General features: G+C 36.0%; 1 protein-coding gene across 2 annotated transcripts in view; it reads left to right on the top strand.

Annotated features, from left to right (window-relative positions):
* Positions 1–25,908, top strand: part of FCHO2 (FCH and mu domain containing endocytic adaptor 2) — a 76,171-nt gene that overhangs the window by 21,514 nt on the left and 28,749 nt on the right. Inside the window, exons 3-14 of one of the 2 annotated variants that reach the window (XM_087715659.1) lie at positions 3,865–3,939; positions 4,629–4,770; positions 4,869–5,021; positions 5,897–6,001; positions 6,556–6,654; positions 8,994–9,090; positions 14,780–14,824; positions 16,823–16,895; positions 18,285–18,309; positions 21,167–21,223; positions 21,979–22,155; positions 24,800–24,811. In XM_087715659.1, coding sequence (XP_087571785.1) covers positions 3,865–3,939; positions 4,629–4,770; positions 4,869–5,021; positions 5,897–6,001; positions 6,556–6,654; positions 8,994–9,090; positions 14,780–14,824; positions 16,823–16,895; positions 18,285–18,309; positions 21,167–21,223; positions 21,979–22,155; positions 24,800–24,811 — 1,060 coding nt within the window. The remainder of the gene's footprint in view (positions 1–3,864; positions 3,940–4,628; positions 4,771–4,868; positions 5,022–5,896; positions 6,002–6,555; positions 6,655–8,993; positions 9,091–14,779; positions 14,825–16,822; positions 16,896–18,284; positions 18,310–21,166; positions 21,224–21,978; positions 22,156–24,799; positions 24,812–25,908) is intronic. The other variant, XM_087715660.1, reaches the window with a different exon arrangement.

Genomic DNA, 25,908 nt, shown 5'->3' with positions numbered 1-25,908 from the left:
CAGACCTAGAGGGTTAAGAATTAGATAAGCTTTGTGGAGACTTCCCACCACATGCTTTACATGTTCCAGATGCTTCTCTTAGCTGCAAGTACAAATAATCAAATCATCTACATACTTTCCATGCTGCTATCTTAGACTAGGCAATATCTGATAGATGAGCCTCAGATCCGTTTCAGAAGACTGATGGAGTAAAAAAAAAATCTATGTGAAAAAAGTCTTATAGGGTAGAAAAGGCAGTCTGAATGTTTTTTTCAAGAGGAGTCTTCTAGTATTACTTCATGAAGTTTAAGATGAATGGGTAGGAGGATAAATGGATGAACTGCACACAGGGGTGGGTGGGGAAGAGAGATGGAACCAGTCAATCAAATCCTCTGTCTTTGAACAATGATTAACTATTAAACTAGCAGTGTTGTTTATTTCTTTGCCTTGTGAGGTTTGGAGCCAGTGCAGTGGGTGTTTTGTTTACTGTTTGCTATTGGAAAATTCTCTTATTCAAATTTCAATATTTTCATAGTTTAAATTTCATTATGTGTAAAAGCCCCTCTAGAGTAAAGAATTAAACAGTGAACATATTATTTAAAAAAAAATGCGAATGAAGGAGATGAAAGCTGGAATCAATATTGGAGGTTGAAAGCATAAGAATTTGAGATATGCAGATTATAATATCTTATTAGCTTAAAAGAAAGAAGGCTTCACTTATTGCTAAAGTAAAACCTAAGTTTAAAATATCCAGGTAAATGTTCAGTATGAAGAGGAAATGTCAATCTTAGATTCCATTCAGAAAGATAAGAATTCTTTAAATAATAATCTTCCATATGGTTGTGAAAGCTGAACAGTGAGAAAGAAGAGACATATCTTCTAATTGTGAATTAGGAGATGGTTATTAAACATTAGAGATTGCAGAAGAACGACTCAGTCAACCTAGACCAAATAGGGTGATTCTTCCCTTTAGCAACCGAAAAAAAACATACGTAGGCAGTGATGAGAGCAAAATATGATGGCCTGGCAATATTGAAACTAGCAGTAGGAGAGGAAGACAAAATAATTTTCTAGGAAAGCACTAAAGGAAGCAACCGACTCAATGGCATTTAATGCTAACTAATTTTTATCTGCTAAAAATCGAATCAGTTGTTGAGATCAAAGTCACGTACAGGAAATAGTAACTGCAAATATTTGCTAAAGTGGGATGGTTTTTAAAGAGTAGGCAATGTTTTGGAGGACATAGTGAATTTAAACAAGTGGTTGTTTAATTACCATTCAAAGTTACCACAATCTTGGAAAGGTGGTTTGTGGCCTGTAAAACACTTCCAGCCATTGTAGAACGTTGTGCCAGTCCCTCCCACAGTCATCAGGCACCTTCAAGTATTTGGCAACCAGCTCACATTTACAGCCAACTACCCCACAATCATATGGTTGCCATTTGCAAACTTTCTAGCATCTTCCCCAGAAGGTCAGTGAGGAAGTTGGATAGGAAATGTTGCAAGTAGAAGAGATAGAGGGAAGCTGAAATCCTTTTGTGAGCTGAAGAAAAAGAGCTGAAATTCTGAAAATTTGTAGACTGCCAAAGGATTTCCCTTCCATGTGCCAAGGGGAGCTGAAATCCTTCAGCGGATTTCAAGAACATTTGTACTTTATATCAGTTTTTATTACTTACTGCTTAAACACCTTATTAATAAGCTTTTGTGGAATTAAAATTAAGTGGTATAATTTTTAACATATAAATGATGAAGTAGTCCTCACCTTATGACCACTTGTTTAGTGACCATTCAAAATTATGATGGCCCTTTTATAGACAATTAAGGGAAATGTAATCCAAGATATGGAAAAATGCAGAGGGAACATGAAATACACCTACAATGGGAAACTATTGAGATTTAAAGACAGAATCACAAATTGGGGGCATGTAAGGATGTATAATTATATAAAGATAATGATGAGAATAGCTGAGAATTGTAACCAGGTCTACATCTTGGCCAAAATTAGGCTGGGGGAGGTGGGGTTTAAAAGCACAATGACTATATATGTATACTTTTGTTCTATTTTTTTAAAAAAAGGAGGCGAATACATGTTAAAGTTAAATATGTATATTGAAAAGGAATTATAAAGGCCATCAACATAACGTGGAGCTCGCTCAGAAGCTGAAATACACCAAGTAAATGAGATGAAGAGTGGGAAGTAGAGGAGAGAGGTAAGGGAAGAAGAGAGGTATAGGAGAGAAGGCAAGGGTGGGAAGAGGAAGAGAGAAATGAGGAGTGGAAAAGGAAGAGATGACAGAGGGAAGAAAGGAGGTAGGAAGGGGGAGAAGCAGGAGATCTGTGCACTGCTGAGCCTAGCTGGTTGAGGCTTTCTGGCCCTCTCAGTTGCAGTGTTCCCACAGTCATAAAGGCAGGCATGCTGCTAAGTGCCCAAATTTCAGTCATATGAACACAAGCATTCTGCAATGGTTGGAACTTCAGGCACCAGCAAGTCCCTGCGTTCAGGGCCATCATAATTTTTTATAAAGTTTTTTATTTTTTCATAACATATAATCACATGTATACTATTACATAGCCAACATCATATTGTATTTTTAAATGTTTACATCAATTCATCTTACCATCAACTCTCAAAGACAATTATTGGCTCTTCTATTCTCCATACACCATATTTGTACCTTATCCATCACTTTCTTCTCCTTCTCTTCTCCCACTCTCAAGAAGCCTACCCTCCCCCCCATAAGATAGAAATCTTGGATTGCACTTAGAAAATTAGTGTATTGACAAAATGTCCATCTGTCAATTGCAAAAAGCCATTTGGATTTGCAATTGACAGGTGAAAATTGATTTCCTTGGTTATCCGACTATGGCGTACTAGGTTCTTAGGAAGAACCCAGCGAGTATGAAGGCAAACACTAGCTAAAGAACTGGCAATTGTTGTGGAGATAAAAAGAAAAGAAAGAATGAGAAAATCACAAAATATAAAGATCTGCAAATAGAAAGACAACTGTAGCAAAGAAAGCAAATACAGTACCAATAGTAATAGGTTCCTTGGGTTCAATCCCAAAATATCTGAAGCACCATTTGAATACTGTTGGCATTGGCAAAAATCGCCATCAATCAATGTAAGAGACAGCTTTATTGGAATAGCTTACATTCTGCGATAATACCTTTAATATTAGTAAACATCTGCATATCCCAGCTCTTTGGGAGGAATTTGCTACGTGGATAAAAACGCCAAATCCAGTCTAAATAATCTGGCTGACTATGTGACCAACCATAATAATGCAAGCTAATCTAATTTTATGAGGAAAAACTCTGATGACATAATAACAGAGTTTAGAAGGAAAAAACCAGATTGGTGTTTTGTTTGCAAGCAAATGATTTTTTTTTACATTCAAATTTTAGGACAAAGCTTTTTTTCTTTACACATTTAAAGAAAGAACTGAGGGTTTTTTCCATGCCCATGACACTATTCTAGCATGTTAGTACTTTAAAAGTTTACAGTTGTGGAGGTGTTGATCTCAATTTTTTTTTCCTACATTCAATTGTGTATGATTCTCAGAAACTGTCTGGACAAGATCCTGCAGTTTTCTTGGTAAGTTTTTTGCAGAAGTGATTTGTCATTGCCTCCTATCTAGAACTGAGAGGAAAAAGTGAGTGGCCTAAGGTTACCCAGCTGTCTCAGGCGGAAATAGAACTCATGGTCTTCCAGTTTCTAGCTTTTATGCCTTAACCACTACACAAAACTATCTCTAACTGAGATCAATTAAGACTTGGACTAATACAATTAGTGATTACTGTTTTAATTAATTATTCAAAGAACATTATAGATTTTGCACTTTGCTTGTTGAGCAAACAAAACAAGGTTGTTCTTTTTTTTCAATAGAGCTACAATAGAGGAAGCCTATTCAAGGTCAATGACAAAGCTCGCCAAATCAGCAAGCAACTATTCACAGATTGGGTAAGTTGATGGAGTCTAATAGCAATGCAGTTTGATTCAGATTCTGTTTTAATATCAGAGATAATTGAAAGGCCGATTGAAAGCATTGGGGTGGCTTTTCTGCTTTTCTCAACATAATCCCATTAATATTTGTAATTTCAGTATTATATTATAATGATTGTCTGAAACCCTGGAAGAAACAGAATCTACAATTCTTGGGATTCTTGCTAGGAATACAATGCTAAGTTCCACAAAGAAAAAAAATTCCGACTCTATTCTTGAGGTTGAACTAAACCTCATGAACTTAACTGGTTCTTGCTTTCCTCAACTCTACTTGAAAGCCTTTCAATATCAGTTCTACCATATCCATAACAGACTGTTGAATTTAACTCATATAACTATTGCAGGCTCTGTTCTATAAATGTAAAGACATTTGAAAATTATGTGAATGATACTTTTTTTTCAGTGTAATAAGATCAGAGTATTCATTTATATTGAATTGCTATGACAATTATACTTGACTCTTGAGAGCTTGATCCAGCTCTAACCTTATCCACATTTAGGTGGCTAACTATAAGCACAATATTTGCTTCTAGAATAATTAAATATGAATCTTTTTAAAAATACATGCTACACTGTCACGTTGCATAATATATTACCTTACTTTCATATGGTTTTGGTACTGAACTGTTGTCATTTTCACTTCTTAGAACATTTGCACCAGTCTGGGATGTTTTCAAATCATCAACTGAAAAACTAGCATGCTGTCATCTAGAACTTGTTCGAAAGCTGCAAGAATTAATAAAAGAAGTGCAGAAATATGGAGATGAACAAATAAAAGCTCACAAAAAGGTTTTATATATATATATATATATACATTCCTAATTTTTCTTTAATTATTTTACATAAAATGAATTGGTAGAATGTAATACCTGTATGATATTTAACAGACTAAGGAAGAAGTTTCAGGGACTTTGGAAGCAGTTCAAAATTTTCAGAGTATTACCCAGGCACTGCAAAAAGCAAAAGAAAACTACAATTCAAAATGCGTGGAACAAGAACGTTTGAAAAAAGAAGGTGCAACACAGAGAGAAATAGACAAGGTAAATTTTTAAAGCCTTTCTTTTGTTCTTGCATTTTTTAGCCTAAAATTACAGATTTTTTTTTCTAGGTGAGACAATATTAGTGATAAATGTGACATGTTGTTTGCTTACTGGAATAGTTGTACATTAGCAAACATTTAAGCCAAAATGTATCATTTTTGCTACTTTATTCCCTAAAAGGTAAATACACTGATGTAAACATTGTGTGGTATCCTGAAAATGTACACTATCGGTTCTGGTGACTGTATAAGTCAAATGTCTTAAAGTAGCTAGTATTCCATAATCTGAATCTTAAAACAAAAATTGTTCAGCTTTGATAAATTGTAGAAATGTTTATTTTATTTGGAGCCATTATTCATCTGAAATCCAAAAGAGAAACACAAGTTACTTTACCTTCAGCACTTATATTTTTCCTAAACTGTGGAATTGTTTCTGTTTGAGATTACTGATTTTTAATGGGAATTAAAAAATAAATAAATTGAACAATCATTTTCTCACACATAATAAAACTGTTATGTAGCCTGTTACGAGAAAAAAAGTTTTATATATTTTATTAAAACATTAGATGTTCTGTTAATTTTTATGAGTTATGTATAAGAATTGATATTTACTCTGAGAGCAAATGAATACATGTAAGGAAAGGTAAAGGTTGCTTGAACTCAATTGTCAAATGTATTTTTCTTGGTGATAGTACAGAAACTGCTTGTCAAATGCCTTCTTCCAGAATGTTGTTTTGTTTTTACAAAAGACTGATCTATAATTCTGGGATCCCTATGAATTAGCAAGGACTCTCAACCAGTCCTGGCTAATTCTGCTCCCAAAACCAGCCAAAACTAAATTTGTAGTAAAATATCTTCTTCCTCTGATTTGTCTAGGCAACAGTAAAATCCAAGAAAGCTACTGAAATGTACAAATTATATGTAGAAAAATATGCTGCAGCAAAATCTGAGTTTGAACAAAAGATGAATATAACTTCCCAGGTAAGATTTATCTCCAATTTATTACACTGAAAGTTATCATGAAGCAGATTCACTGAACCAGAATGTCTGTTTCAAGCATATCTACATTTGAACCCTACCCAGAGGTGGGTTGCTCCTGGTTCGGCTGAATCTGTAGTGGCGGTGGCAGGAGACTCCAACCACCTCCCGGATGCTTCTGCACATGCACAGAAGGGTTGCACGCAAATATAAGCGAACCGGTAGTAAAATGGTTAGCAATCCACCACTGACCCTACCATTATATATAAAATAGCTAGAATCTTGGTTAATTTTTATTCCATTCTTACAGACAATTTTCCTCCCCTTTATTTTATAGCATTTTGCAAGGAGTCTAACAGAGGACAATACAAAATCCAGGTTGAATAAAAACTATTTGTAATTGGGTTTCAGAGGAAATTTTTGCACATAAATCCTAGCCCCAGGGACATTTTTAAATCTGAGCAAGTTGTCCTTTATACCAATTAATGTTCTTTTTGAGAAGAATTGTTGAACATAAAACTTTTTCATTGACAAATTAAAATCTTTTTATATTACAGAAATTTCAAGATATTGAAGAAATGCATCTCTTCCATATGAAAGAGATTATAGAATGTTTTTCAAGTACAATAAATGAAATTCATTTGCAGATTGGAGAGGTGAGTCATTGATTGTATTTCATTAATCGTACTCTGAATTGAAAAGTCTTTCATATCTGAACTGCTATCCTATCAAGGTTTGTACTTAATATCTGTTTGAAATTATTTGGAAAGATTTAATGGGCTAACTGTAATGCAATTTTTATATATTCCATTATAATATAAATATTATATTTTTATCATACAATGTACAAATGTTTTCATATCTAGAATAAGAAGAAAAAAGTTTATATATGGAGCAAATATTTTATCAATAAATAATAGTAAAATGTGAATAATGCATTTTTCTCAAAGGCATAATTAAATTTTTATATTTCTGGTTGTTTGCAACACTAGTGATTGCCTCTTGATTATATTTAGAGAACATCTGAGACAGAAGCCAGCATGTGGTTCTTCCCTTTTGATCACTGGGAAATTTTCTACCTATAAGTTAAAATATGGCATAAAATAAACTTTCATCATACAATCATTCAAATATGGGAAATGAAGTTGCTGCCTCATATTAATTACAACACTGCAGGGGCAAATAAGCAAAAACATATTTAACCCATATCTAGTTAGCTAAATTAACCTTACTAAATACTTGGGCCAAAAATTACTTCTATCAAATACTATAGCATTTTTAGAATTCTTAGAAGATTTCCATGTCAAGAGAAAAGTTCCCAGTCATATAAAATATTCAAGAGTACTTACAAAAATTGAAAAATATAGACTTCCATAAAAGGAGAAATCAAAAAGGTTTATAAAGGTGAAAAGAGAAATAACTGGAAAAAAACTCCATTTGAATTAAGTTAAACAGCAAGGGTACAGAAAGAAATACAAAATGGAGGCCATCTCTCAAAGTTAGAAGAGAAAACAAAAGTTAATGATCAAAAGAATATATTAATAGAAAATAATATATTAAGAAAAAATGGAGAATGAAGTTGGCTGGCTCTGTCTTTCACAGGGGCTGCAAGAAACTGAAGTCAAAATACCTTAAATTCAGAATATTTGCATAGACCATTTCTCTGAATAAAACCTTCATATTTGATTACTATACCCTGTTAGCTTACCTGGGCTGCATTGAATGAAGAAGAATTGTCTTGGGCTGCATATAAATATACCAGCGACGTGTGGTGAGGTTTATGGCTGGTGAGGCAGTCTTCTCCCCCGACATCCCACTGTTTAAAACACTTTCTTTCTTTTGCCCGCCTGAGTTCTGACAGGAGGGCGAAAGAAAGCGCCAGCTCGCTGCTGGCTTTCTTTTGTCTGCCGCTATGTCCGACAGAGAGGCGGGCAAAAGAAAGCCAGCAGCCCACCTGAGCTGCCCGCCTCTGGGCAAAAGAAAGAAAGTGGCTTTTGCCTGCCCTGCCGCAATGTCCGACATAGCGGTGGGGCGGGCAAAGGAAGCCAGCGGCGGGCTGGCGCTTTCTTTTGCCCAGAGGCGGGCTGCAGCCTCTGGGCAAAAGAAAGAAAGCGGCAGCCTGCCAGCAGAGGCGGGCTTCCTTGGACACAGAGAAAGAAAGCTGGCGGGCTGCCCTCCTTGCCTCTCCTACCCCCCTTCCCTCTCTTCACTCTCAAACAAACTCTCTCTCAAATTGAGAGAGAGTTTGTTTGAGTGAAGAAACAAACACACACACACACACACAAATTACTTACAATTACTTACAAATTACATTAATTTTGAATTCCTCCCCCTCCCTCTGACCCACATACCTTTTCCAGCTGTTTCACAATCACAGAGGATTTCAACTCTGCTCTTGCCTGCCATGAAAATGTAAAAGGAAAAAGGCAAGAGCTGCTGAGGTCAGGCTGGGCTAGCTGCTGCCAGAGTCCCCAATGGATAACTCTGCTTAACTATTTAAAAAAGCCTTTAAAAAACGCCCTCTATAGGAGGAGGCAAGAGAACCACGTGCCTCATCTACATAAGGATTTTTTCAGCTTTTAACCCTTGCTTAACTCTGCTCAAGTGATCATAAAGTCAGACTAAATGAGGCACATGGTTCTCCCACCGCCTCCTGTAGAGGGCACTTTTTTAGAGGCTTTTTTAAACAGTTAAGCACTAAGCAGAGTCATCTACTGTGACTCCGGCAGCAACTACCTCAGCCTTTTTCCTTTTACATTTTTTTTTCTTTTCATGATGACAGTGGTGAGGCTCTGCTTCCCCTGACTGCACGTCACTGAAATATACATAATATAGTTAATGTGGGACCTCATTACTAGCTGCCCAGGGCTGCATGCATCACATGGGCCATGGGTTGGACACATCTGCTATAAAGCCTTTTTCTTTCATCTTTAAACTTCTGCAGTATTAAAATTGCTCAATAATCTTCAGCTGAACTTATTTTTTTTCCTGAAAGGTCCATGAAGAATTTAGAAATAACATGGCAAACACAACAGTTGAAAGTCTGATACAAAAATTTGCTGAGTTAAAAGGCACAGGCAAAGACAGACCTGGTGAGTTTTTGTTTAGTTTTTTCCCCCCATATACTGGTAACTCTTTTTAAAATAGCTTTCTTAAGGCCATTGAAGACAAGGTTTTGCCATTCGGCTTTAATCTAGATGTACAATAGAAATCTGTTCAATGGTTATATTGATTGTAGTTGTTGGTTTCTTAAACCTTGATTGCTGCTGATGTTATATGGTTTTTATAACACTCTTTGTTCATTCATTCAAGCAGTGTGGTGGCCTAGTGATGAAGACCTCTTGCCTCCCACTCGGAAGGTTGAGAGTTCAAACCTAGGTAGTGTTAGATGTTTCTCTCCTAGGACGCAAAGAAAGAATGTCTGCTGCAAACTCCATGTGATTGTCAGGAAGGACATCTGGCTAGTAAATGCTGAGCTCTATCCATTCATCCTGACTACACAAAAATAGGGACTACAGGGTCATTAAAAGGGAATTTTGTTCATTTAGTGATTCTTTTGATTGATTGATTGATTGATTGATTCATTCATTCATTCATTCATTCATTCATTCATTCATTCATTCATTCATTCATTCAGGACCTACAAGTCAGTGTTGATTCATGGTGACTACATGGGCTAATTCTTACAGTTTACTTGGCGAAATTTTGGAAGCAGTATGCCTTTGTCTTCTTCTTTGGACTAAGAGAAAGTGACTGGCCCAGGGTTACCTTGCTGGCTTTGGGCTGAGGGTGGAACTAGAACTCTCAATTTCTGTTTCCATCTTGATGCCTTTACCACTACACCAAACTAACTGTTTTATGTAGTGTAGTAAGCCATTGAGAGCCACATATTTCAGATGGGCAGCCATATAAATTGAATGAACAAATAAAATATACTTTCTGCATGTGTATAACTCTACTTAAAAAATAAAATCAGCTATAATTTAGCGATTGCTAAACTGTTAAAATTCATTTTTAAGAAACAGTTGAACTTGATACTTTTTACACTGACAATTATTCTCCTTTGATTCAATTTACCTCAAATGAAATTGGCTCAGTCTTAAGAGTAACTTTTAATGTACCTATACCCAGTCCAGATAAAATTAACATTTACAATTAATTTAAAAATCTACTTTATGTTCTTTAATTTAAACATATTTTATTGAGTCTCGAAACTAATGAATTCCTAAAATTTATTCTGTAGAAAAATAGACTCAAAGTATGTCTTCCTTCCTTCCTTCCTCCCTCCCTCCCTCCCTCCTTTCACACTATCTTGGTCCAGGTGTTGTAAGCCCGTCAGTTTTAGGATTGTGCCTGCAATCTGCACAGAAGCAATCCAACATGTTTAGCATGCACTGGTACATGCTGTGAGATTGTTTATAGTGCTTAGCAGAGCTGTCCATTGTAGAAGACCTTCAGTATGAAGTTTTTAGCAGGCTGTCAGAGGCAGGTAGTACTCTTCTGTGGTATTTTCCAGTAAAGCTGTGCTAAGCAACTTTAGCTTTATTATTTACTACTGAATTGCCCTCAGTGCTGCCCTCAATTAAACTGAATCTGCCCATCCCAAAAGTACTTTGGCACAGCTGTGGAAGAAGAGTCCTCTCAGTCTGCTCCCATCGTACAGCCCTGAGAGGAAAATAGCTGAGGGGTTTCCAAAGCAGAGCACGGAAAAACAACATGGTTACTCTTAAAAATTGTCTAAAAATAAATAAAATAAAAGACTTTGCCATTTAATTTATTATTGATTATTAAAGTTAGTCAAAGCTAGTGTCAATTTTCAAAGTTAAAAAAAAATGTCACATATATCTGTATTATGTTGAACTAGTGTCAACTTTCAAAGTTTAGTAAAACTGCATCACATTTATATCTCTCTGCTATGTTGAGGCTGAATACATTCTACCTTGAATTCTTATCCTCCAAATAGAAATACAGGGAGTCCTAAAGTTACAACCATAATGGAGCCTGCTCATCATAATAATCAGTCATAACAGTTACAAATCATGTCACCCACATAATTGGCTCAATTTAACGGAGTAAAGGTTCCCCTCGCACATATGTGCTAATTGTTCCCGATTCTAGGGGGCGGTGCTCATCTCCATTTCAAAGCCAAAGAGCCAGTACTGTCCAAAGACGTCTCCGTGGTCATGTGGCCGGCATGACGAAATGCTGAAGGCACACGGAATGCTGCTACTTTCCCATCAAAGTGGTCCCTATTTTTCTATTTGCATTTTTACATGCTTTCAAACTGCAAGGTTGACAGAAGCTGCGACAAGTAATGGGAGCTCAATCAGTTACATGACACTAGGGTTTCAAACTGCCAAACTGCTGACCTTTCTGATCGATGAGCTCAGCATCTTAGCCACTGAGCCACTGCGTCATACAAAAATATTACAAAAATAATAGTGTGCCATAAAGGTATATCTGGTACGTTGATCATCTGTTTGGTGAATAGTTGTGCTGCAGCTATGATGAAGCTATTGGTGTCGATGAAGCCTTGAGATGTTGGAGGCACCTGTTAGTATAGGATCTTTTAGGACAAAGATAGCTGGTAAAATTAGGCTCTGGTGGTGACATTTTATCCTAGTGGGGACATTTGGCAGCAGTAGATATGTTGAATTTTCCAAAAAAAATCCACAGGACACACAAGAGAGTTCAATAGGTTGCATGTTGTGAAAATCTGCATTAGAGTATTCTATTTTGCCGAAGTTCAGTGCAAGTTTTTACTGCAAAAATATTTTTGTTACTTCACAAAAGTATTTTTGCAACATATTGACTAATACAACTCCTAAGTTCTCTGAAACTTTTTTTTTTGTAGATAAAACTTTTATTTATTAAAGGATTATATAAATTGAACATGACTTTTTTAGGTTTCTAAAATAGTGAAAACCAGGGTCTTAATCCAAAAGGAAAAGTCTGAAGAAATGTTACAGTATGGTTAGGAACCTTTGTCTTTTCATACATTATTAAATATTTTATAATATAAATGATATTGTTCATATGCGAACTTTTTCAGTAACTAATTGTATGGTGATTATGTGAACAATATACATTGAATAATTTTACATTTAGCAGTAGTTTTGGTTTTTATTTAGCAGTATTTCTCTTTCTTAACTTCACTTTTCAATATTTGTATTGAATGTTAAATATGAAGTGGCATGAGGAGTTAGTAACAGAAAGATTGTGTATGTGTTTATAATGCAAAATTAACCTTTGTGATTGAGCTTTTACATCTAAACACTAGGAACAGTCATTTGTTTTGACAGCAAAATTAATTGAGACTAAAACAGTTGAAATTCCACTTGTATCAAGCTGTTCATTAGGAATTGCACTCTGGCTTTAGTGCTGTCAAAAAAATAACTTGTTCGACTATGATTAAATAGCAGAATGATGGTCGGTCCACTGCATTTGAGAAAGAGGTTGAATAAACTTTCTACCGCAGAAACAATTCAAAAGTGACATGTTGCAAGAGGGATAGAATGTGCATTGATTTCCAGCTGAGCTGTCAACTGGCACTGAGCCAGACACGCAAAGCTTTGCGGTTTTGAAGCAGCATGTGAGGCATATGTAGTTTTGAGAAAATTGTCCTCCTTTCATGCATGACTTCTTACTAGGAGATGGGGGCAGGGAAGGGAATCTTTTGTTTTACACTAAAACCAACCATTCAGTTTTCTTACATGTATGAAGAAGTAGTTTAGTATTTATGTTGTTTTTAAGTAGGGGTTTCTTTTGAGATTAGTCCCACAAGTTGATATTTGCTAAATGTATTTCACTTTGATTTATTTAGAAAGCCTAAAGTTTTTTTCTATTATTGATGCATTTTAAGAATATTCAAGAACGGTTCACCAATTAAATTTGTTCATCATCCATTATTTTCTTTCTTTTTCTGTTTACATATTTGATACATGTTCTAACTGGTCTAATTTGAACTGAGTATTTCAATTGTATCAGTTGACCTGCCATGACCCCATTCTCAAACCGAACTGTTTCAGAGCTGTTACTGATTAAGTGACAGGTGACTTATGAGATTTGTGAATGTTCAAGACTTCTTATTGTTCCTTTAGTGCTGAACATTTCTGTTATAAAACAAAACATACCATAAGAACCTCAAAATAGAGTTGGCTCTGTCCCCATATTTAAAATAATTAGAAGGTTCCTATTTAGATGGATGATGATAATGATGATGATGGATCAGTGACTTAATTTGTATTTGCTTATCCTCTTGAAATTCTAAATTATACTATAGCCATCTAATTTTCACCATTTAAATTATAAACCTGCTTTTGTTTATACGTATGATTGAATTTAATGAATACAAAACTCAACTGGGGAATCAGTTTGGAGTTGTGTAAATTTATCTGAGCTTTCAATAGATGGCAGCATGTGGCCAACCTTGTCTCTTCTTGGAAGCTAAGTAGAGTTGAGTCTATGGTTAGTACTTGAATGGAAGACTACCAAGGAATCCCAGGGCTGCAGACTACTCGGAAGTAGGAAGAACATTCAGAAGAAGATGATATCCTTAGTATTTATGCAAAAAACAACATTGATTTGTCTATGTAGTCACCAGGAGTCAAGCTCAGTTTGAAGAGTGTCTTTATCTTTTAAAATCTTTACAGAGTTATGTATTCAATGACTCTTTTTTAATTCTTTAAAAAAATTAAATATACAGTATTGTATAATATTCTTTTACATGTATATATAACGTCAGTAACTGTTATAAATGTATTAATTGTGGAGTGATCTGATTATACTTTTCTGTTAATTCAATGAAGCGAATTCTGGGGTTTCTCATAAGTACAAGCAGGAAAAAAAATTATTTGGAAGGATCATTGGTGATCTTGGCTTTAGGTTTTTGATAATAAAATACCACTTCTATAGTAGTGGATTGAACATGGAGACATCTCCAGATTTGATGAGTTTCCCATCTGTCCACTCATCTAAATCATTGATGGAAATATTGAAGAGTAATGGGCCTAAGACATAACCTTGGAGTACCTTACTGCATGTAAGGTACCCTCCATGTAATTTCAGTTCCATTGAAGACTTCACGCATATTGAGTGCAGTTGGTCAGCCAATTACCAATCTATCTGGTGGTGATGCTGTCTAATCAACATTTTTCTATCTTATCAAGTAGTAGGTTGTCATCCACTTTACCAAATGTCTTACTGAAGTCCAAGTAAATTATATCAACATCATTTTTCTGATCCACCAATTTTGTAATTTTGTCAAAGAATGCAGTAAGTTTTGACAAAGCCACGTTGGCTTTTGGTTATGACTTTGCTTGCCTCTAGGTGTTCACTGATTCAGTGCTAGATTATCTTTTCAAGAATCTTCCCAGATATTGATGTAAGACTGATAGGTCTGTAGTTTCCTAGATCCATCCCCCCCCCCTTTTAAAAAAATGAGAACTAAATTTTAAGCTAATACATGCTTTCCAACTCTGTTCTGTTCTGTTATTACCAAGATCTGGCTCACACTGTCTCTGAGATTTGTCCAGATTTTTTGTCCCTCAGTAACCTTGACACAAGAGCTTGCACATGTGTATATATGTTTCTCTATGTACACACACATAGAGGTGCTGTTTTTGATCCTTAAATATGTCCTTCTTACAAACGGATTTCTCTGCAAGGTAGCTATGTGAATACCACTATGCTATTTTGCATCTTATAGACAAGCAATAATATACTACTGCATAACACAAAGAATGAACTAAAAAATAATGTTGTTTTTTTTCTTGTTTTCAGGACTAATTGAATTTGAAGAATGTAATACAGCCAGTGCAGTGGAGGGTAAGTTTTTCTTCATTGTAAAAATGATTTAAAACATGTACAATGCAATATAGGGTTCTTTTTGGTAATCATTACGGATAATCTATGTTAAAATATTAAGTGAAATACATGAAGATGAACATATTATGTTTTTTCGATTTAACAGGCTCAGTTGTGAGCCACAGATTGCCTTATATGCTCATATGAGAAGCAGCAAAAATATTATTAAAATTATTTTTTCTGAATAAGAAGCAAATAGCTTCTCAGCATTCCCATAAATTTCTTCAATTTTTAAATTTTTTGCATCTGTCCATTTCCCATTTTCAAATAAGTAACAAACACTTACTAATTGTATTCTATTTCGGGGGTGTCAAACTGGTGGCCCACAGGCCGGATGCGTCATGCACAGGCCATGGCCACCATAGCTCTGCAAATGGGAAAAATGTCACACAACATCACGTGACGCTGCATGTTTGACACCCGTGTTCTATTTGAACAGAAATCACTTGGTTACTCCAGAAAATGATTTTTGTCAGTAGAATTGATTTGGATGAGCTACTCTCTTTAAGTCTAATAGCAAGGCTGATTATTAGGGCTGCCATCATACTCTTCCTGTTGCTTCGCAGAAGCAATGTGTTCAGCTGCCTATGAAGGATTGAAAAAAACAGTTTGTGGGATTGCTCGCTCTGCTTACTGTAAGACTGTCTGCATTTCAAAGAAGATTGAACCACCAGGCTATACCTTAGATCAGGGAAATTCAATTTCACTGAGGGCCACATCAGGATTGTGTTTGACCTTGGGGGCCCAGGGTATCTGTATGTGGTCAGAGGCGTGGCCAGGGTGGCCGTTGCCAGCTTGACATCACTTATCAAGGATCCGTTTTTGGCCGCGACAGCCTTCTGCAGCCCTCTGCCAGTGAAAACGGAGCTCAGAGAAGCCACGTGTGGCCTGCCCAGGCTCCGTTTTTGCTGGCAGAGGGATCAAAGAGGCTGTTGCAGTTAATGACGAAGCCTGGCCAAATCACGTGCGGTCTCCCCGAGCTCCATTTTTGTTGGCAGAGGGCTGCAGGAGGCCATTGCGGCCAAAAGCGGAGCCCGGACAGGCTGCATATGGCCCTCCCGAGTTTTGTTTTTGCTGGCAGAGGCACCATGGGCCAGTCCTTCGCTGTTCGTAGAGTGGGCACGCGAGCCAGATCTAAGCAGATTTCTAACCTCCAGGACTTGAATTTGACACCCCTGCATTAGATAATAACCTGTATAAACTTGCTGTTTAACAAATTAGGAAAGTTAAGTACGTGCTAGGATGGTGTGACATTAATTTATTATGTTGTTATTGTTGTTTATTCAGTGTAGATGCCATCCAATTCCAATTGGTTCTGGACAGCAGACTGCAAAAAAAAAATGAAACAAAAAAAGTACAAAACATATAAGAATAACAAAGGTGGCAAATCTGATCAACAGTATGTCATGCACCTGACAAGGGGCTCCAGCCAGCCTAACTCAAAGCCTATTGATATCACTTAACTCAGTTTCCTTTTGATCAGAACCAGGACAATATTGATAGGGCTAATCCCCAGACTTATCATGGGTTTTGATTCCCTGAAAAGTTTGTGAGCAATTATTAACAGGTGGGGATTGCATTGTGTTTGCCTGGATAAGATGCCATTTAACTTGACCAAGCAGATTAATTTGAAATTAAACTTGATAGAGTTAACAAAGATGGCACATGTCACACAAGTCATTTGAATTTTTAGTGGCAAACACCATGTTTGAGTACCCCGGATATAAGCAGAAATCTTGATTCAGAGCCATATTTAAGAATAAAAACATTAAATTTTTCAATTTTAATGGACTAAGTAGTCCAATGTGTAATTATTCCAGTTTATTGACAGTGCTGGTGTAATGACATATGGTACACTCATGAAATAAATTCATATTTGCTCTTCATATTTGCTACATGTGTGCATTATTTCAATGTATGCTTTTTAATTTCTATCTAATAATAATAATTTACTTGCAGGAATAAAGCCAAGAAAAAGAAAGCATTTTGGATTGTCAGGGATTATTAAGAAGGAAAAAGATCCAGAATCTATGTAAATATATTTCAAACAAAAATATAAAAAATAATGTTATATTAAAAGCACTTTTTTTTTATAATTCTTACTGTAAAATGTCAAGAGCTTTTACTTTTAAAGACTATTAGAATTAGTCCTTTGTACTTATATTCTTCTAAACGTAGAAAATGTTGTTTTTGACAAAAGCATTAATGAATTAACTTCACACATATATTTTCTAAACATAGGTTTATATATTATTTTATGCAAAATCACTTTCTAGTTCAAACTATATGTATTCCTACAATAATCCTAGACCTGAGAACTTTGTTTACGGGGATCAAAATACATATTTTATCCATCCTAAAGAATGCAATTAGTTATCAAGGAGAAAAAAAGAGAATTTGGTTGATCATAAAAATCAAAGGATAGTTCGCTAACCCATTTGTTTCATTTTAAGTCTTAGTCATAACTCTATGTAATAGTGATTAATGAAGTGTCTTAGGCATTTCTCAGCATTGTATTACACTCCAATCTCATTTTGTATTAGTGTAAGTGCCATTTTAAATTGAGTGTCCGTGCCAGTATTGTAGTTCCAACAATAAAAGAAGCACATACCCTTTCCGAGCAATGTAAGATTAATCCATATGCCATTTGAATAACACTTTGTCCTGTATAAAATAACATTTTGATCAATTGTATATATATATATATATATGTGTGTTTTTATTTGTGCTGATAAATAAATAAAGGAAGACTAGTATAGATCTATTTCAAGCTATTTAGCTCTCATCAGCTAGCCATATCCTTACTGGGATTCGAACCTGTGCTCTATTGCCTCCCAGGCAGGGGGTTAACCATTTGAGCTACAGAGAACGACTCCTTTTATCAGCCAGCCAGGGTGGGAGGTATATACTTAAAGTCACAACTCTTGTGACGAGCCTAATGACAGAGAGTGGAAGTGTGACCTTCCTCCCACACTTGGGCATACCAGGGGTTGTGACTTTAAGTATATATATATATATATATATATAAAGTATCTTTTACCATTTTCTAAAACTTAGTTACTAAAAATGGTTTTAAAAAGTGTGACATTAAAGTTACGGAATTCACTTGCCTAAGAGCCCCTATCCACTTAGAACATAGAATAATAGGAAATGGAACAATGTTAATGCCAGCAAGACTTCAAATCCTCTCATATTTTAGTATTAGATGATTTATATCTGTATCTACATACATTAAACATGCTATTGCTGTGTTTATATATGTAATTTTAAGAATTTTGATTGAAATTGACAGTCTAAACCTCTTCACGACTGAATAAAATATGCACTCATTAGTAAAAGGTTATGTATATAGCAAAATAGTTAGACAATTTATATATTTATAACAATTATTTGATTTATTGGTGGGTGCTTTTTTTTACAGAGAATGTCCAGATGCAGATTCAGTAGTAAGTATATATGAATAATATGAGTGTGTTTGTGAGTGAATGAGTAAATAAATGAATGAATGAATGATGTCTCTGGAGATTCTCAGTCATCCAGGTCATGGTTGTCCCAAAGGTGCTTTTTCAAGAGGCAACCAGACTTTCTGGGTTTTCTTTGAAGACATTTCATTTCTCATCCAAGAACCTTCTTCAGAGCGAAACATCTTCAAAAAAAACCTTTGAAAGTACAGCTGCCTCTTGGAAAAGCACCTTTGGTGTATATGAATAATATTACAGTTTCAAGCAAGTGCCTGTTTTATCATCTGTTTTCTTTCTAACTATATTTGGCCATTTATCAGAATTTAACCTAAGATGGCAGATAGGCAGAATTTTCTAAAGCAATTGCTTCAGTAACAGTAACTGCTCAAAGTTACTAGAGTACTGAACAAGGGATTTACAGCCAGTCCTTGAAGTTGCAGCCATTGCAGTGTCCCCATGGACCTCTGATTGCGATTCAGGCGATTGGCAACTGGCTCAAAACTACAAATGTTGCAGCATCTGCAGTTACGTGGTCATCATTTGCAATAAGCAGAGTTGTGTACATTTACACAACTCATTTATTGTATCATATAAAAGTTCCTGCTGCTTTTTGTCCCTGAGCAGCATGAGGACTTGTACTCCATAGTGCCTAACCACCCATACTCTGTAGCACCCACTTGCGGTATTCACCAGCCCATGGCATCACCCGCCTGCCCATATTTTTTTGTATGGATCCGCCACATGTAGCTCTTGCCAGTTGACCTGCTTGCTTAGGACATAGTTTCAGGGGTGCAAGCAGGTACGTACGGATTCTCATACCATGTCATGGTCATGTATGGTCCTCAGTTAACAACCTATGTGGTGCCCACTTAATGACAATGGGGGCTGCTGGGAGTGCCATTGTTATGCAATGTGATCACATGTCTTTTCGCTTCATGAACTTATTGCATAGGAAGGAAATTCTGATCCCAAATATCATTGTTAAACTGTATAACTTTCATGAATGTCCTGAAAAATTGTAGACAAAACTATTTTCTGTCTAATTTTTGGTTCACCGACAAAAGGGCGAACGTCAAAACCGCGCCCGACTAAACCGCGGTGACAAAACTGCGTGCTCTAAAGTGCTCCGACGAATGAGCGCTGAATCTCGCCGACAACAGCGCAGCGACAGAAGCGCGCTGTAAAACTAAACCTAAACGTAACGCTAAACCTAACGCTAAACCTAACCCTAAACCTAACCCTAAACCTAACCCTTACCTTAACTTAAATCGCCCCTCTGTCAACTGAAATCGCCCTTCTGTCTCCGCGCTGTTGTCAGCGCATTGATGATGTCGCGGTTTTAGCGACGCGGTTTAGTCACGCTAATTTTGTTGGGTCACGCTAATTTTTAATATTAATAATAATATTCTAATTACTATTAGAATAATATTGTTCTAATATTCTTTATGAAAAATTAATTGATTTGATTTATTTTGTTTAAGCAATAATACAATATTAAAAATGAAAATTATCTTTAAGGTTGTTTATTTGAACAGAATGATTTTTGCATGGAACTTTATTGGATATACAGTATCTACTGGTAGTTCCACTGATAAAACTAGAATTATGTCATTTATACAATTAGTGGTTTGACAACTATCATAATCTATAACTTGGATGAACCTACAATATTTACTTTTTTATCTGGATATTTCACTACTTCTTGTTTAATAAACAAATTCATGCATGTATGTGTTCAGTAAGCTTTTTGTTTTATTATTTCCCATGTACCCCACTAGATTAATTCTGTATCATTTTCAGAATATAAAAACAATTTTCTATATAATTTTAGACATTTTCCTTCTTTCTATATATTTTTTATTAAAAAATTTGATTACAATAATAAAAAGTAATACAAATTAAACTTAAAGAAAAAAATAATACTAAGAAAGTATAAAAAGTATAAGACAAAAGAATGTTATGACCGTCACAGAATCCCCATAGCACCCCATCAGCATTCTGGTACTTGGCAACCGGCATATATTTATTACAGATGCTGGGGTCGTATTATTTGCGACTTTCCTACCCAGCTTCCAACAAGAAAAGTAAGAATGTTCTGATGTTCAAACATTTTACATAACTTTTATCAAGATAATCCTCTTCCTGCAAGTCATAAATCAAAAGATGATTGTCTTTGGTGGCTAACTTACAAGGAGTTGCACTAATGACTGTGTCTCTGGCACTGTCCTCTTATTTTAAAGATGTTACTCTTATTATTTGGCTCTGCCAGTTGGCCTGGAGACCAGATGGGGGAATTCCGTGCTGGAGATGGCTGTTACATTGATGGCAGACTCTATTCCCCCCCCCCCCCACACACACACTTTCCTCTGCATCCATCCTTTTGCTTATTATTCCCATTGTGTTCCTTTGTCATTGTTTGTTTATTCTATTTTATTTCTTCCTTTTTATTATTGTAAGCTGCCTAGAATAGTGCCATTGCAAGATATGTTAATAAATAAAAGTTAAGAAATAAAATACTTTCATAAGAAAAATTACATAATTGCCAAGATATTAAGGAAGAGGATGGAGGCCTTAACGAGGCAGTTAAAGCTCATGGATATATTGTGAAGATTGTTGCTTCCAAGCTACGAAGGGTTAATTTTGAGAGTTGTACTTAGCCCTCACTATTTCTGCTTTGAGAATGGTGTCTTCAGTCAAGACTTTTCAGCCTAAATAAGTTAACTGCTTTCATATGGTCTCTTTATAGAGCATTTTAACTGTTTTCCATGTAGTATTTTAGCTGTTTCTATCGAGTATGGGTTCTACTGAAACATATTTTAAAATAAGTTTTTTTTCCTTCCAGAACATTCCAGATGTAGATGATGAGGGGTATAGCATTAAACCTAAAGATAGTCAGAATATCCTTTGTTGTCATTATACTTCGTATTTTCATATATGAAGCATTAAATGATTTTATAAAGCATTTTGTTTGCAGTGGTTGGATACAATATTAATTAACTCGGCATTCTCAGTGAGTGGTTGTCAACCCCCGGGGAGGAGAGCTGGTTGCAGAATAATGAAGAGAAGTTTTCCTTACAACCTGGCCATTTTGATACATAAGTGTTGTGAACAGAGAGCAACAGAACAGTTCCACCACCCTGTTCTCCACACACACACCCTTTTTTAGCACATTTCTTTTCAAAAGAAAGAGTGATAATGTCTGGAGGGAGAAGGGGTTTATGCAGAACTCTGACCCTTGTTCTGCAGAGACAGCTATTAGAGACAGCTATGAGGAAGCAGAAATTATTGTATTGGGAGAGATAACCAGTGCTAGTCTGGAAGGGGACAGAAGAGATGTGCTGCACTGCTATCTCAGTGCAGCTTCCTTGACTGTGAGAATGCCAAAAGCAACTTACAAACTGATAGTCTTTCGTAAGCTGCAGTATTGTATGAGGAGTTTTATGGAAAACCAACGGAAAGCAATAAGACATCCTTTTCCATGATATATGGACTACAATTTGTTAAATAAAAGTATATTAATTTATTCCTCAGCTCTAACCCCCGTGAATTATCAGTTTTATTCATTCAGTTGGTTAGGATACATTTGTCCCAGCAGTGTTTGGGAATCCTGCATTAATTGATGAAAGCAACCTTTTCCTTAACTGCAAATAACATGCCAAAGAAAACCACTTTTATTCCTCAAGTGATTCTGACTCTGAAGATGATGAACCTAGAAAATTCCGTGTGGAAATCAAACCTGTGCATTCAGACTGTAGTTCTCATTATACAGTGCCTTCTTTGGATGAATTAAAAGAATCAATAGGAAACATCACACTTTCACCAGCTATATCTGTAAGTAAACTTTTATAGGCTATTTAGTATATAGTAATAGGGAAAATATAGTTAATACTGTCATAGGAACGTTAATTCATTTAGCCTTAACTTTTTAGCATGTTTTAGAATGTTTTATTAACATTTTTAGAGAAGGAATGGAGCAGTTAATGTTACATTCAAGGAATATATATGAATACAAAACAGTGAGAAAAACAACTTCAAGGAGTAAGTTAGATGTACTGTTTTACAAACAGTTTTACTAATATTTAAACCTATTTTCTACAGATTTGTGCAGTCTTATATCATAAACAGGTTGTTTACTTTAAACTGGCATCATTTCTATTTTGAAGTCAGATGCTTTAGTTATGTTTAGCTAGAGAGAGATTTAAACTATTTTTGACATGCAAAAGCTAGACATTTTCTTGGTTGAATTCTATGCATTGCCTGATACAAAATAATAATTTTTGTTGGGCTCCTTTATTCATGCTATCTAAAATATGAGAAACAGAAGTTTTCTTCAGTATAGCCAGTCACAGAATAGCCTACATTTTGTAGGGATGATCCTGAATAACTCTGCAAAACTTTTCCTAATTTGAATTTGTTTCAAGAGGGTGGAAGCAAAATCATTCTATCATCCAACATTTCACTCCCATTATCCATTGGCTTTTGTTCTGTTGCAAGTATGGGAAACTCTCCCAGATTTCTATTTCTCCCAGAAATGAAAAAGTTGTTTGAAGATGTTCCAGAATAGTCCATAGATTCCAATTTATTTATTTATCTTAATTGCTGAGTATTTGTAAACAACCTAATCAAGCAGTCCTAAAGGTTTTCAATATATACAACATATATTCAAAACTCCATAAAACCCCAATACTTTTGTTTTAAATGGTGCTGTCTACTTTATTACAACTTTCAACTTTATATAAATTGTGGGAACATCACAATAGTGTAGACTCTAAAGCAGTGGTTCTCAACCTCCCCAATGCCGCGACCCTTTAATACAGTTCCTCATGTTATGGTGACCCCCAACCATAAAATTATTTTCGTTGCTACTTCATAATTGCAATTTTGCTACTGTTATGAATCGTAATATAAATATCTGATATGCAGGATGTATTTTCATTATTACAAATTGAACATAATTAAAGCATAGTGATTAATCTGCCAATCTTGGTTTGGGAGAAGATCAGCCATGCTGGGATTTTCCAGGATAAAATAACCCCCCTGCCTGCCTTCAGCAGCAGTTTGTGGTTTAAATGAGTTTCACTTTATTAAGTTTACTTTTTTTACATTCCGTTCCCCCCACCCACCCAGTTTTCTTTCTTTCTTTCCATTCCTCCATCCCTTTTCTTCTTTCTTTCCATTCCTCCATTCCTTTTCTTCTTTCTTTCTTTCTTTCTTTCTTTCTTTCTTTCCATTCCCCCTCCCTTTTTTTCTTTCTTTTTCTCTTTCTATTCCTCCCCCCTTTTCTTCTTTCTTTCTTTCCATTCCTCCCTCCCTTTTCTTCTTTCTTTCTTTCCATTCCTCCCTCCCTTTTCTTCTTTCTTTCTTTCCATTCCTCCCTCCTTCCCTTTTCTTCTTTCTTTCTTTCCATTCCTCCCTCCCTTTCTTTCTTTCTTTCTTTCTTTCTTTCTTTCTTTCTTTCTTTCTTTCTTTCTTTCTTTCTTTCTTTCTTTCTTTCTCAAGAATCATTATAACCAGATTAAGAAGTTGCCCTTTAAATGGGATTTTAAACAGAGGCTTAAACTACATCAAACTGTGCTTCCGTCCCAAGTGGAATTCCTCGGGACGGAAGGAATGGGTGGGTGGGGCCTGTCCTCCCCTCCGACCTCTCCTGCCAGCCCTTTCCGGGGGCCAAAAAGCCTCCAAGCTCAGTTAGTCCACAGGACAGGACCAGCAGCAGGGGCAGCAAAGGCAGCATCCAGGCCCAAGGCGGCTTGAATCCGGGTATGTACCTGCCTGGGCGAGAGCCTGTCCCGATGGCTGAAGTGGGTGGCCCAACTGTCCCGCTCTCTGGGCGCCTTCGATCCCCTCTGCAGGCGGCTGGGCTTAAGTGGCACCACCAACCAAGCTCTCTTTGGACATCCGTCAGAGCCGAGGCTGATCTGCCACCCAGAAGAACCCGTCTCTCTTCCCCTTCAGTGCCTCAGCCTTTCCCTGGCGTGGAGACCAGGCGAGGCGGCGTCTGGGTTGCACCCAGAGCAGGGAGGAGGCTGCTTCACCACCCGGTGCTCTTCATGCACCTGCCGCTTCAGGACACGCTCCTGAGCATGGGTGACGCCGGTGGAGGTGGATGGTGTTAGGTGACCCCTGTGAAAGGGTCATTCGACCCCCAAAGGGGTCGCTACCCACAGGTTGTGAACCACTGCTCTAGAGGCCCAAATTTACTCTAGGATGGATAGTTGCAACACTTTGTTAAAGAATAGTTACAAAATGCAATTTTAAAAAGGGCTACTATTAGGTATATATAATATATATATTATATATATTTTTAAAATATATATATTTCCTATTAAAATAACCGGATTATTTTAAAACTTTATTAAAACTGTGGTTTGATACTTCAGCCTTGAAAATTAGAAAAGAATATCTTTTTGTACATATAGCATGTACAAAACTGTGTGTAATTATGTTTTCCTTATTTTATTTCCTATGCTAACAGAGACATAGCCTTGTAAGTATTAAATCATATTTAATTAGCAGTATCATACTGCTTGATAAGGAATTTAGCTAGAATATTGTAATTGATTTTATATACTGTAACATTCTGTAATGCACAGTTCATTCAAGGCTTCCAGTTAGATTTATGCTATGAAAATTGTAAAATTGTCCTGGTAATAATAAATTAATAATGAGACAGCAATAAAATCCTAGTATAATCTTTTAACAACATTTTCAAACCTGGAATTTAATTAGCCTCATACATAAGAACAGAATTTGATTGACAGATAGTCCTTGACTTACAATCACAATTGGGACCACAATTTCGATCATAATCCATAAAGGTCATAAATCAGGCACCCATATGCGAGTCATTAAGTGAATGAAGGCATAAGTCAAAATACATTCCAGAAACCAGCAAAAAACACTGAAAATCAGCAAAAAATGTTGCACATCAGGATCAAATGTCTGTGGGACACTACAACCAGTTTTAAGTGTAAGCTGGTTGGCAAGCCTGAAATCGGATCATGGGATTGTGGAAAGGATGTGATATTTTACAATAGCCAGAAGTGTTTTAGGAGCTACAAAGAAGCCAACCATTTTCTTGATAATATCAGTGTTCTACCATGATGAATTACGTTCCCAGTCATAGATCTATAAAAAATGGAATGTAACATCTATGTAAAAGCACTGACCTGTAGCCATCCTGATGTTTCTTTAAGCTCAATATGATTTGAACAATGAATTCTGCCATTCTTTTTACCTTAGAGCTGAACACTTGTTCCTTATAAATTTAAGTCTAAAAAAATAAAACATCCCAGGTCTTTGCCAGGTCAAAACTAGGATGGGGCTTGTTTACAAGCTGCATTTCCAAGACAGCTTTTGGAGTGGTTATGACAGGCACCTAACCTTAGGCAAAATGGTTCCAGTAATCAATATTGATTTTTAATTGGCCATTCAGTAATTCATATCTCATACCAAGGGAGTGAATTTATATATCAATTTCATATAAGCTGCTGTTATGATTGTTTTATTTTTCCATGCTTTTAGTTTCATATTTGTTAAGTGCACATTTTTTTACAATAAGTTCAGAATTCAGAGCACCATACA

The sequence above is a fragment of the Thamnophis sirtalis genome, unplaced genomic scaffold (genome assembly GCF_051295495.1).
Source record: "Thamnophis sirtalis isolate CommonGarterSnake01/CBP01778 unplaced genomic scaffold, rThaSir2_p1.2 scaffold_5, whole genome shotgun sequence".
NCBI classification, from domain to species: domain Eukaryota; kingdom Metazoa; phylum Chordata; class Lepidosauria; order Squamata; family Natricidae; genus Thamnophis; species Thamnophis sirtalis.
This window is presented reverse-complemented; position numbering and strand designations above follow the sequence as displayed.